General features: G+C 31.2%; 1 protein-coding gene across 8 annotated transcripts; it reads left to right on the top strand.

Annotated features, from left to right (window-relative positions):
* Positions 1-3,032: 3,032 nt before the first annotated feature.
* Positions 3,033-6,871, top strand: LOC105779878 (putative lysine-specific demethylase JMJ16). Of its 8 annotated transcripts, none has more exons than XM_052629367.1 (9): positions 3,033-3,331; positions 3,704-3,760; positions 4,002-4,324; positions 4,587-4,730; positions 4,872-5,327; positions 5,541-5,581; positions 5,702-5,779; positions 6,231-6,347; positions 6,600-6,871. In XM_052629367.1, exons 1-5 carry the CDS (start codon positions 3,286-3,288, stop codon positions 5,010-5,012), a joined length of 711 nt encoding a protein of 236 aa, XP_052485327.1. In that variant the 5' UTR covers positions 3,033-3,285; the 3' UTR covers positions 5,013-5,327; positions 5,541-5,581; positions 5,702-5,779; positions 6,231-6,347; positions 6,600-6,871. The 8 variants fall into 8 exon arrangements, with proteins under 8 accessions (XP_052485327.1, XP_052485328.1, XP_052485331.1 ...); XM_052629368.1 differs by having other exon boundaries at positions 5,541-5,586; XM_052629371.1 differs by having other exon boundaries at positions 3,033-3,322; positions 4,872-5,581.
* The last annotated feature ends 7,185 nt before the right edge of the window (positions 6,872-14,056 follow it).

Genomic DNA, 14,056 nt, shown 5'->3' with positions numbered 1-14,056 from the left:
CATCTTCTCATTTTTGTCATATATAAGTATTAGAATACTCAAAAAACCTAAAAATTACGTTTCCCCACAATTTAGAGTCCAAATTTTTAAAATTGACAGGGCTTGCCACATGGTTGTGTGGCAGCCCGTGTAGCTCACACGACCATGCGGAAGGGGTCAACCCATGTGGCCCTTGTACCTTGCTCAGATTTGTTGGTTTTCACTCGTTTTTCGCTCTTTTTGCTCCCAAAAGCTCTCATAATTATAAAAACATGAATTTAAAGGATTAGGAGCATAAAATTCATCATTAACATCAAATAATAACCCAAACATACATTAAAAATGAAACTAAAACATGTTACTTGTAGCATCTATCAGTGGTAAGATCTAAAATCTACCTAATGAGTGAATTGTGTGTAGGTTGGTCAAGTATGAAAATTGGCATAAATATATGCACCAATATTAGAAAAATACCCGCGAAAGACTTAAAAGAAATCCAAAATCTTCGAGTTGAGGAGTTCAACAGCAAACGCTCCAAGGTAACTTGGGTTAAAATTCACTAAGTTTGTTTGAACTTACAAACATCTGTTTATGATGCAAGTTCTGTTTAATGAGTTGGTATGCCAGGAAGGATCAAGTCAGGATTGCGCCAAGGTGACAGTTTGAGTTGCGATATTATGCATACAAAGGGCACCATAGTAATATGGCACTTAGTTCTTTACAACAAAGTTTTAAGTTGTAACGTCATATGTTGCATTTGAAAATTTGGTGTAATTATTAAACATTCTCTTTTATTAATCTTTTATTTTTAGACAGTAAATAAATGAATAAAAAGTATGTTTTAAAATGATTTTGCGCTTGTCATAAAAAATTTGCTAAGTGGTTAAGTTTTGTAACATCTAATATCCAGATCCAGTATTTTGGGGTGGGATATAGGGCGTTACAGTTGAATTGTCTTCTTTAACTTTTCCTAGTAAAAAAATATTATAGAATCATGTGCAATTAATGTAATTGTGAAAAAATAGGGTAAAAGAAATCAAATCATTTAAAAAATTAATCAAAATCAGAATGAAAACATAAAAGGAATAAGAGAACTTATCTTGGGTCATTAGCAGTTTATAGAGCTTCGACCATCACTTTGCAAATCCCAATGGTGAAGAAATAGCCACCACTACACCAAAACAGGCTTTTAGCGGCATTTTTAGTGGCGTTTAGATAAAAAAACGCCGCTAAAAATCGAGCATTAGCGGCGCTTTACATAAAACGCTGCTAAAGATCGACCATTCGGGGCTTTAGCAGCGTTTTTTAGAAATGTGCCGCTAATGCTCAGGGTTTTTGCGGCATTTTTGGAAAAGCGCCGCTAATGCTTTGGTCTTTAGCGGCGTTTTTGGGGAAGCGCCGCTAATGCTCTGGTCTTTAGCGGCGTTTTTGGAAAAGCGCCGCTAATGCTCTGGTCTTTAGCGGCGTTTTTGGGGAAGCGCCGCTAATGCTCTGGTCTTTAGCGGCGTTTTTGGGAAAGCGCCGCTAATGCTCTGGTCTTTAGCGGCGTTTTTGGAGAAGCGCCGCTAATGCTCTGGTCTTTAGCGGCGTTTTTGGAAAAGCGCCGCTAATGCTCTGGTCTTTAGCGGCGTTTTTGAGAAAGCGCCACAAAAACATTTTATCTATCTAATTACTATTTAATTTGTTTATTTATATTAATTAAAATTCAATTTATTTTTAATTGAATATTTGTTAAAAATGGATAAATTTGAAATAATGACACGTAGAAATAATTTGAAATAAAAAATAGAAAATATTTGTTAAAAATGAAAAAATTAAAATACTATTATTTAAAATAATTTTAAAGTTTTTGGGTACATTATTGAGTTTTTTTAATTTGCATATTAAATAATTTCTTATATAATCGTAAAAGAGATAGTATTAATTTTAAAATATTGAATTAATTGTCTCTATAGTTTAAGGTTTTTGTTTAGGGTATATGATTTAGAGTTTAAGGTTTAGGAGTTACTATTTTAAGGTTTATGGATTATGAGTTTAGGGGTTATGGTTTACAGTTTATGGTTTAAGATTTAGGGTTTAAGGGGTACGGTTTATGGTTTAAGGGTATAGATTAAGGGTTGGGGTTTAAAGTTTAGGAGTTAAGGGTTAGGGGTTGAGGGTTAAGAGTTAGGGGTTTAAGATTTAGGGTTTAGATTAATTAGTTTTTTAATTTATATATCAAATAATTTCTTATATAATTGTAAAAGAGATAATATTAAATTGATATATTAAAATTATGATTATAGTTTAAATTATTTATAAATAATTTATATGTTAAATAATTTAATATATTAAAATAATGATTATAGTGTTCTTGGTACATGACTGATTGTTTTTAATTTATATAATCGTAAGATAGATAGTATTAATTTTAAAATATTGAATTAATTATGATTATAGTTTAGGTATATGGTTTAGGGTTTAAAGTTTAAGAGTTACTATTTTAAGGTTTATGGATTATGGGTTTAGGAATTACGGTTTATGATTTATTGTTTAAGGGTTGGGATTTAAAGTTTAGGGTTAGGGTTTAGGATTTGAGTTATATTTTATGATTTATGGTTTAGGGATAAGGGTTTAGGGTTTAGATTAATTAGTATTTTTAATTTATATATTAAATAATTTCTTATATAATTGTGAAAGATATAATATTAATTTTAATATATTAAAATTATGATTATAGTTTAAATTATTTAAGAGATAATCGATAAACTTTATATATATTAAATGGTTTAGGATTTAAGGTTTATTTGAGATTTGTTAAATGAAAAATTTTATACAATCAATTAATGCTTTTATATTTAAAAATTTTAATCTAAAGCATTTGATATATTTAAATATTAGATTTTAAAAAATTAATAAATAAATAAAATCACTTAATTAATAATTTTTAACAAATAAAATAAAAAAATTTTAACAAATCAAAACGACATCGTTGTTTTCAAAAAAAAGCAGTAACGGCGTTTTTTATAAAAACGCCACAAAATTCATTTTACTTGAAAGAATTCGCGCTGATTTTTTCCCAAATTTCCCCCCTAAAACCCCCAACTTTATCATTCTTCTTCTTTCCTCTAGTACACGGGGCTTTGCACACGACGAACACCGTGAAACATCGACGGAGACGCTCCACCATTAAATCCATGTTTGGCAAACATCGAGCTTCGATAATTTTCAAATCAAGGTCGCCATGCAAAAATACAACAGGATTCGAAGCATCTTCCCCCAGTGAATCAAATCGAGAAATAAAGAAAAATTATTCAAATACGGTCAATGAGAAAAAAGAAGATGATAAATAGCAATGTAAAAGGTAGGCAAGGTAGGTTACAGCAGCTTGAAAATAAAATTGTTTTTGTTTTTAGTAATTAATTAGTGTTCATATTGGTGTTGGCAATAACCGGAGAACAACAAAGTCACAGCCGTGTAGGGACATTGTTTTCGAAACATCACAATCCCAGTTTGTTTTCTCCGACTAAAGCCAACGTCCATAACCGAAGGCTGTAACAGGGAACGAAATTCCAGAAGTTTACGGTTTTGTTTCTTTTTGGCTAATGTGGTTCTGTTTATCATTCTTTGCCTTTGCCGGCTACTCTCTCAATTCTTCTTTATCATTCTTGTTTTGGGTTTTCATTTTTTTTCTAAATGGCTGACAGCTTCGATGCGCCATTTTTTTGAACTATTCTTTTTGCAGTGATTGGGTTTAATGTAGAGGCTCTACAATACAACAACATCAAGTTTCAAGTTTCAAGTACGGGAGCCATGAGTAGCTAGTTCTCTATTTCCTTACTTGGAGATTGTAGTTCTTAGAGGAAAGAAAGATTGAAAAAGCTGTTTGATATTTGTTCAATTTTGACAATTTTGATAAATTGGTTTTCTTATGTTGTTAGATTAGGCTCTGGCTTTTAAGGTGGGTCTCTTTTGTATTAATTTGTTATCTATTCCTCGTACAAAATTTAGTTTTTTGAATTGTCATCCATTGTCTTGTGTAGTAATACGGATAGGGATGGAACTTGTGAGAGTTTGTCTTGAAGAAAAGAATGATGATATTTCATCAGTTCCACCAGGTTTCGAGCCTCGTGCATTGTTTACCTTAAAGAGTGAGGCACAGGATACTAAAAGACATGAGCGTGATAATTTGATCTGTTGTTCAGCCTCTGCTAGAGTCATTCTAGTTGAAAAGGGAACTGGGTTAGCCAATGATGAAAGTTCAAAGATTACAATGTCAATGTCTATGAGACGTCGACCTTGGATAAACTATGGTCAATATGATAACAGTTCAGAAGATGAACCCAATCATGGAAAGCTCAATCAAGTTAGTTTCTTCTTTCCTTGTTAAGTTGTTTGTTTTATCATTGTATAGCTGCAGCATCTTAAATGCATGAAATGACTTAGAAGTCCTTTATAGTTAAGGTTTTTTTGGTAGGATAACTTCTTGTTTATTTTGTATTGTAGAGTTGCGTAATTCAGTGACTATAAAGCAGATGGACTATGCTTTCTAGAATGTATAATTGATATGATGTTTTACTTTATTAACTATTGTCTTCAAATGTTACTTCTGAAAAATTTACATGAAGTTGAACAAGAGAATAGGACAAGCAAGCAAAGTTTCCGATAATGAAGTGGAACAAGTGTTGAAACAGGTAACTGCAAGATGGCGTCCAGAAGAGGCATGTCGGCCAGATATTGAGGATGTACCTGTGCTCTACCCAATAGACGAGGTACTTAATGTTGCTTACAATATTTTGAGTTGTTTAATTTTTTTAATTTTTCGTGCCATGCTTGTTACTTTTGCTTGTAAAATCTAGAGTTCTACTTTATAGAATTGAAGTATCTTAACTGGTTTCATTTTGTTTCTCTAGGAGTTTGAAGATACTTTGAAATATATAGCCAGCATACGACCAAGAGCAAAACAATATGGAATCTGTCGCATTGTTCCTCCATCTTCTAAAATGAACAAAGAATGTGATACGATACTTGTTAATGAAGAATCCTACTTATAGCATCATAGTGCTTGTGAATTACAGTGTTTATAGTGATTAACACTTTTCTGCTCCACTGTTAGTGAATTAGATAGATTTACTCCCTATTATACCTATATCTAAGTTGAAATTATATATGCCTTTGCATTCCAAATATGAAAAATTGGAAATTAGGCATAGCCTATTGAAATTGGTGTTTTGATATGAATGTGTTATGCTTCTGTTTGTGCAAATCTATATCGTACCATGGTAGGATATTCAACATTTGAGTTTGTGTTGAACAAATATGCAATGGAAGTGTTTTGCAGGATTATCAAAGGAATTCTCACCAATAAGGTTTGTTTTACATGATTCTTTTATGTGCAATTGTTTTTACTATCAAATTCATGCTCATATTTTAGTTTAATAGCTTTTCATTTTTGAGATGGTTATAATGGGGGTTTTATTCTACCAATCAGTTGGTGGGTCTTTTTTTTTGTCCTTTTTTATTTTCTGCTTTTTTTTCCTGGTTTTGTAATGGTGAATGCAGTATGGTTGATGGTTTTACAGGGGAAGATGTTCTATTAATGGGTATTTACAGTTGAAGAGTGGTAAGGTTTGGAGCAAGTCATTTTACTAAGATAGCAAGGGTTTTTATTATGAATTTATGATATATTTGTTTAGGTTTGTTGAAAAGAGTTTTAGATTCTGAAATCATGTTGTTATACCAGAATGGTAAGTCCCATGAAAGGAGTGGACAAGAGACAAATCAACAGATGTGAAATTATAAATACCAGCTTAAGCAAGAAGTAAGAGGATTCTAATTCTATTTCATTATTTGTTTTGGCGTATTTGTTCGAAAATCAGTTTCTCTAGAAAATTTTCCCTTTCTTATGTTTTTGTCCCCCCAAAACGATGGAGATTGCAAGAAGTAAGGGTTTTTGAACTCGTTTTTAGTCTACGAATCTACATCACTCTCACTCCTCGTCTTTATAAATCTTAAGCTTATCGAGGATTGATTTGATGTATTCTACTAGGAAGAAAAGAAGCATCGGCATAACAATAGACTTTTAAGGGGAGACATATGAAAACATGAAACAATTGTTTACTCGTTCAGAATTAACGGTTTTGCTAATGAATGACATGTCGTTATCATGATATACATGTTTTGATTTTCTTTTTTTCTTACCGGTAACAGCCAGCTTTGTGCAGGATTTATATCTCATTCTCATGCAACATGCTACCACTTGGGTGATACAGGTTAAAAAGTTGCAGCAGCAGTTGCAGGAAGAGACCGATTTACACTTAGCTCTAGCAAGTGCTGTTGAACATTGTGGTTCACCTTCTTCTAGTTCTCCAGGCAAGCTTCCGGATAAGGTCAGTCTCCTTCCGTGGGATTTCTGTTCTTTTTTTATGTTCTTTTCTCAATTTCTGAAACTTGGATTTCAGGCCCAGGAGCTTTTAGATAGCATAGTTGTTCTCGAGATTACCGTAGCAAAGTTAGAGCAGGAATTTGTTTATAAATTTTCCCATCAAACATACCTTATTGAGGCACTTAAAATTTTTTATAGATTTCTGAAGAAATGTTCCTTATTTTTGGGTTTTTACTTGTTTTTTATTTGTTTACAGCAAGCATTACACCAGGGACTGTGTTGATTTTATTGGCTGGAAGGTTTATGGGGAAGAGAGTTGTTTTCTTGAAGCAACTTACTTCTGGGCTCCTTTTGGTCACCGGTGGGCATTACATATTTTACTGCTATCCTTGTTTCGTCATTGATTTGCTTACTGCTTTAAAATATTGGATGTATGATATATGTTATTCAATTGCGAGCTGGAGATATGAACATGTTTGTTAAAACCCTTGTTATTGATTTCTGCAGTATTACTTCCATAGTTTCTCACTTGGTTTATTTTCTAGAAGCATTATGCTGCTTTTGTCTTATAGATAAGATTTGATGGTAGCAAACCAATTTAACATTTAATATGCCCGAGATTGAGTGATGCTATCTTGAAATTTAATGCTTCAGAAAAGGATAAACGTGGTGAAAATTATCGATTCACTATAAAATTGATTTGATTAAAAGTATATTTATTTAAATAATATTTTTTATTTATCCTTAAAAGTATATTTAAAGTTTATATTTAACAAATAAAAAATAATATAATATTTATTATAAAAAAATTTATTTGATTAAAATAATTTTTTTTAAATGTTATGTTTTTAGTGGCGTTTTTGCAAGAAGCGTCGCTAAAGGTTTGTTCTATAGCGGCGTTTGTGGTAAAAGCGCTGCTAAAGGTCTTTAGCTATAGCGACGTTTGTGGGAAAAGCGCCGCTATAAATCCTAATCTATAGCGGCGTTTCTCGTAAAAGCGTCGCTAAAGGTCAAGGTCTTTAGCGGCGCTTTTGAGAAAGAGCCGCTAGAGGCCATGGTCTTTAGCGGTTGTTGGAGAAGCGCCGCTAAAGGTCATGGCCTTTAGCGGCGTTTTTGGGAAAAGCGCCGCTAAAGGTCATGGTCTTTAGCGGCGTTTATTTCTAAAAACGCCGCTAAAGTTAGCGACGCTGTCATTAGCGGCATTTTTTGCGACGCTTTTCAAAGCGCCGCTAAAGGCCTAAAAACGCGCCGCTAAAAGCCTGTTTTGGTGTAGTGCACCATTAAGAAAAGTAACATATCTCAAAGTTAGACCGATCTAACGACCGATGAGAAAGATTCGGGTTCGAGAAGCTTGAAAGTCTCTTGGAATATTTGAAAATTTCTAGTGATTTTTCAAGAAAAGCATTTAGAGAAAAGAAGAGAGGAGGTTTCATGCTTTGCTTTGGGTGCTTTTGGATGATGTTTCATCATCAGAGTGAAGCGACGATAACACAACAAGAAGCTAGCACTAAGGTTGAAGGGAAAAAGAAGAGGAAAAGCAGAAACAATAGTGAGAAGAGAAGAGTACACCTGTTGTCAAGAAAATGATCGGTAACGACACGAGAGAAGTGGCGACCACAACATTGGAGAAGCGATGACGATAGTACAGGTGGCTAGGGTGTCTATGGAGAAGAAAAAGAGAAAAGAAGATAAAAAAATAAAAAAAATAAAGGGAAAATAAAGAAAAAAATATTTAAAAACATAAAAGCCACGTGGATTTATTGTGTTAAAAAATACCCACATAGATGCCACATCATATTTTAAACAGCTCCATAGTATTTCTATCGAAAATATATCAAATTGACAAAACATTATTGTTTAAGGGCTAAAAGAAGTAAAAGAAAAAGAAAAGAAAAGAACAAGTAAAGGGCTAATTTAATTTTTAGAGAAAGATTGAGGGTAAAAATGTCATTATGCCTCTTTTTCTTCTTCTTCTTTCATTTGTTTGTTATGTAATTTTGTTACTTTTTGTTATTTATTAATTCTTCTACTTAAATCTTAAAGTTGCTAACTTTGCACTAGTTAAAGTTTAAAGTTGAGTAATTTGAAAAGTTAAAATTTTATTATTTATTACTATAAATGGTAAGAAAATAGTAATTTTATATTTTTTAAACCAGTTGGTGTACAATGTTTGGGCAGGTACAATTAGAAATAGAAAATAAAATATTAAATAAGATAAGTGGCAGAATTTAAATTTTAAATATGATTAAAAATTCTTACTATCAAATTGTATGTGTATACATGATGATACAATGGTTGACATAAAATAAATAAATACCCCATTTTCATCATTGTAGAAAATCTTGAAAAAAACCCCCCAAAAAAAAAAATCCAATCTCCAGCTCTCTCACATGTGAATCAAATTATCATTTTGGTTGCTTCTTTTTCTGTCCAAACTTTTCCCATCTCATATTTATAACCCACCCCATGTGCCCTCACTTATTGCTTTATATACATAATACATCTTTTTCGATTTTAATATATTTTCTTCGGTTTTCCGATTTATTTTTATTTGTATTGTCATGATGTATTTTTATAAAATTTTTACTACTATTAATAATATTTATTTCACAAACAGTGTCTTATTTTAAAACGGAAGATTATTTTTAATATTTTATAGAAGAAGTTGAAAACTCGTGGTATAATAAAATATATTATCTTCTCTTCTGGATTAAATTTCACTTGTCTTTTCCTGAATGCCATTTTGTTGGAAAATGTCTCTTACAAGGTGATGTGAATGTTGAATAATGGAAGACCTAAAGTAAGTTACACCCTTTCAATAAAATAAGTTATTGAATCTCGTATATATAGTATTTTTCACATCCATTATACGAAATATATATATGGGAATTTGAAATGGGTGTGATTTCATTAATTAAAACCAGATCTAAGTAAATCTCCCTCACCGGCTTCGCTGCTCATGCATGCATGCATACCCCATATCTTCTCATATAGTGGCCACAAAATGCATGATAGAAGTGAAATTTAAGTCATATGGAGGGGGTTTGACCTTTTGCATATGATTAAGATGAATAAATTAACAAGTCTTTGGAAACAATTACCACATTGTCTCTATTTTTTGTTCAACATGATAGCAAACTCTTCTCATTAATACATACTTATAGACCCGCAACATGTATTTTTTTCTCTCTAAACTAATTGCTTGATTCCTAATAATTTTCTAAACTATGTATCTTACTTGGGTAGTTATATTATATTTCCTCTCCAATGCATTAAAACTTAAACATATATCCCTCTATATATAATTTTGGTTTATATTTCATACAAAAAAAAACTAGATATAATTCTTAACTCCTCTTTAATCTTTCAAATTTTAATCATCATATTTTACAAAAATTGATAAGTTAATCCAATCAAGAACGCTATTGAACCTTACCATTAAATTGTTGATCTAGGAAATAGCACATCGTCAATTTATATGCAATGAATTGACAAAAATCAATATTTCAACAATTTATATACAATAAACTAGCAAAATCTACCATTAAAATTTATGTATTTACCAATAACTAAATTAACTTCGATTATCCTAAAATACAATGATCATATTCTAACAAATTAAAGTTCAAATTTTTTTTAATTTTTGTAAAATAAAGGGATGAGAATTATAAATAAAAAACCCATTGAAACTGATATAACCTAAAATTAAATTAAATTTTATTCACAACTTAATAATCTTACATAACAATAACAATTAAAGTACAAACAAATTATACAACGAATCAAATAAACTTAATTAACAATATGATCAAGACAATATGCAAAAATTAAGGGTTATGTTTTATACTTGAAATTCAGAATTAGGAGAGTGCTGTTCTTGTCATCTTTTATTCTGTAATCATGTGAATAAATAGTGAATAATATACAATATTGTAAAAATCGAACCATTAGTTAAACTAATTAGACCTTTGATTTTCAGTTAAATTGATTGACCACCAATTCAATCATAAAAAATAATAATAAAATCTTAAAATCCACAAAGAAAATTAGAAAAAAAGCACAAATAAATAATAATAGGAAAATAAACATTCATTTTATAAACTATAACAACAAAATTAAATATTTAAACTAGCTTTAACCCAATTCAACGAGTTTTTAATCGATTCGATCGATTTTAGCAGTTCAACCAATTTTTATTTATTTTATGGTATGGAATGTGAAGGTGACTTTCTAGGTCTACAACCCAAGTGCATGTTATATTCAAGTAATAAAATATTGGGGGTCTGAGGTCGATTCACAGAGAAGTTGATTAGAGCTAATTACAAGATTACAAGTATTATGCTAGAACAAAAATTTAACACTTAATTTTGGAATAAGCATTGATGATGAAAGTAGTAGCTAGAAACACTAGAAATAAAAAGTCAATGCAAGAAATTAACTAAAAATAATAAAAAGCAAATACCTGGAAGAAAATATGTTGAGGCTAGAGGATCAACTCTTGGTGTCATATTAACAATGAATTTTAATACTCAATGTTATTACTCAATTAGAATTCACACATAAATGGAGGTCCCAAACAGATGATCTAGTAATGTACGTCCAATAATTAAGCATATGAATCCATGAGCTAAGGTATGTCAATCAATGGAGTGTCCAAAATGATTGTCCAATAAGTTCAAGAGTTTAGCAAATGAATCCATAAGCAAAGGACGGTGCAATATGATAGTTCAACTGTTTAAGTTCAATCCAACCATACGATATTTGTAACGCATAAAATTTTGAACATTTGTTTGACAAATTCTGTCAATAATTAAGTCTCTATATTTGTGGTTAAGTGTTTTGTTTATGTGTTTGAGATCGAGGGTTTGAGCATTCCTTCTTGAATTTTACTATTTATTTTGGTTTAACCCCTATCCTTGAACTCTCGACTTAAGTTTAATTATGTGTGATTCTGTGACAAGAATGAATCTGCTGATTTAATGGTTAAGCTTCTCTATATCTTTTGGTTCTATGTTTGAGTTTCTGCGTATGCAATAAGGATATATGTTTTTATACTATTCTGTAAAAATTATGTTATTTTAAAATTTATTTGAATGGTTTCTTTCTCTCTCTTATTTTCTTTTTACGTTTTCCCCTTTTGTTCGTTCCTGTCGTTCTTTTTCTTCTCCAGTTATATAATTTTTTCTTTTTCCTTATTTCTTTTTATTAATTCTTGCTACTGTTCTGTTGAGGGAAGTACGCATCTCATTGTTTCAACTAAAAGGTTAATCGTGTAAGTTGTCATTGAATTTTTGTTAATGTTCGTTCTTGTAGGTTTTTGCCAAAACAACTGGTTCTTGCTTGTTCGTTCGATTTTTCTTGTTTTAAGTTTCGATTTGATTTCTTTTAGGTGAGGATCTTGACGGTAACATCCCTTGAATGAGTTAGTCCCTTGTGTTGTTATTTCGTACGAGGGTGAGTGCCTAATTTTTTAGTTGGGTTTTGCGTTAAAGTTTTCAACATAATTTGGTTTGAATGTTAAATTAGTGCTTTAGTTTGATTTAATCGTGTAATTGGACAATTGGTTGTCGTTTTTAGGTTTTGGGATCACCTCTACTGCTTCTACGTCAAACCCATACTAGATGTGTAACGAAAACTCAAAAGCATACGAACGATAGAGACTGAAAAACATAGTTGTCGACGCCACACGGCTGTGTGTTAGGCCTTTTGGTAGGTTGTGTGAGCCACACAGTTGTGTGTCAAGCCGTGTGGTAGGCCGTGTAACTTACTATTTTAGAATTAGAGGCACATGGGCTAGATATAGTGATCCGAAAGTCAGTGGTATTGGCAAGTGTATTTTCGGGACTCCATTTCCATAAACGGGGATCGTAAATGTTTTTATTAAATAATTATGAAGTTGCCTTAGAGACGAATTGAATGTTAGTTAGATAGTTTTATTGAATTAGTGTTCAATTTAGGTTCAATGACTAAATTGTTTAAGTGATAGAAATACAATTGATATTAAATTATAAAATGGAATTTAATTTAGGGTTTATAAAGTAATTAAGCCGTTATATTTATGTTTCAATAGTGGCCGGTTATGGCTTATAAATTATAGGTATTATATATATTATGTATATTATAAAAATTTAAGTTAAAATTGTGGTTAAAATAGTTATATAATAAACAAAACTTAACTAATAAAATAAAGTGGGAAAGAAATAAAAGACATTTGATATTTTCTTTCATGCAAAATCAAAAAGAAGGAGAAGAGATTAAGGGATAACGACTTTAGGTGTAACAACCCGGTTTAAACCCTAGTCGGACAGTGGTTTCAGGACCACAAATCCAAGTCAGAAAAATATTTTGATATTATTTTTTGTGCTTATAGTATGAGAATTGACATGTGTGAAATTTTCGTGATTTGATTTATCCGTTTGTGTTTTTAATTTGAAAAAAAAAGGGGGGCTTAATCGCGTAAAATGTAAAAGTGGCTAGCTAATTGTTAAAGTGCTATTTTGCTATGGCTTTTATTATGTGGGGTCCTTATGTTGATATTTAGCCATTAGAGTTATGCATGGACACATTTAGACAACCATTATAAAAGTTATAATTAAATACTTAAGGTTAAAATAGTAAAAAGTAAAGTAATATGTAATAAAATAAATAAAACATGTTAGTGGATGATTCATTCATCCATACTGCCAAATCTTGAAAGAAAGAAAAAAGAAAGAAACAAGCAAGCTAGGATTCGACCATTTCAATCTTTGAACAAGGTATGTTAGTTGACCGGTTTTTTATAATTTTTATGTTTTTGAGATCGTTGTTTCGTGTTTTAGCTAGCCCGTGCTCTAATTTTTGGTATTGTTGATGAATTTGAAATTTTCCATTGATGATAGCTTGTGTTTTTTGTTCTTTGATGATAGAAATAAATCTTTAATGTTTGATTATTATGTTTAATTAAGTAATTTTTGATAAAAAAATCCAAATTAGGGATTTATTTGTGAAATTAGAAAATTTAAGGGTCATAATGTGAAATAAATAAAATTAATGGGCTGCTAGGGACATAGGGAGAATTCAGCCTAACTAGAGTTTAATGAAATTTTGAGTATTTTGTGTTGTTTTGAAATAGAGACTAATTTGTGAAAATGTCAAATGTTAGGGGCTAAAGTGCAAAATGCTCAATCATGTATTTTTGGATGTAATTGAATGAATTTGTAATTAAATAAGTTAAATTTGAATTGATTAGATCAAGAAAAGAAGAAATCGGATTTGAATTGGGGGAAGTCGAAAGTTGTTGATTAGTCGTTCCGGTCCATTCATGTCAGTACGAGGTAAGAACATAAGTAATTATATATCCTTAAATTTGAATGTATATATTTTATAAGTGCCAAATTAAATTATTACAAATGTATGTGTATATGCCGAATTGAATTAAGCATGGGAGTATTACTTATGAGTTTGGATCAATCGAATTACGACGTCATGACATAGGATTCCGATATGTGATTACGTGTAAGACCACATCTGGGACGCTGGCATCAATTTGCGATTTACGTGTAAGACCATGTCTGGGACATCAGTATCGTATAGGAGTTCGTGTAAGACCCTGTCGGAGATAGTGGCATCGATATTTGATTTCATGTAAGACCACATCTGGGACGTTGGCATTGAATGAGCTTTTCGAGTTATCCGAGTATCCAATTTAATTCCAAAGGGTTCAACAGGCAATAT

Source organism: Gossypium raimondii, chromosome 4 (genome assembly GCF_025698545.1).
Source record: "Gossypium raimondii isolate GPD5lz chromosome 4, ASM2569854v1, whole genome shotgun sequence".
Taxonomy (NCBI): Eukaryota; Viridiplantae; Streptophyta; class Magnoliopsida; order Malvales; family Malvaceae; genus Gossypium; species Gossypium raimondii.
Note: the sequence above shows the minus strand (reverse complement) of the source record. Positions and strands in the feature narration are given on the sequence as shown.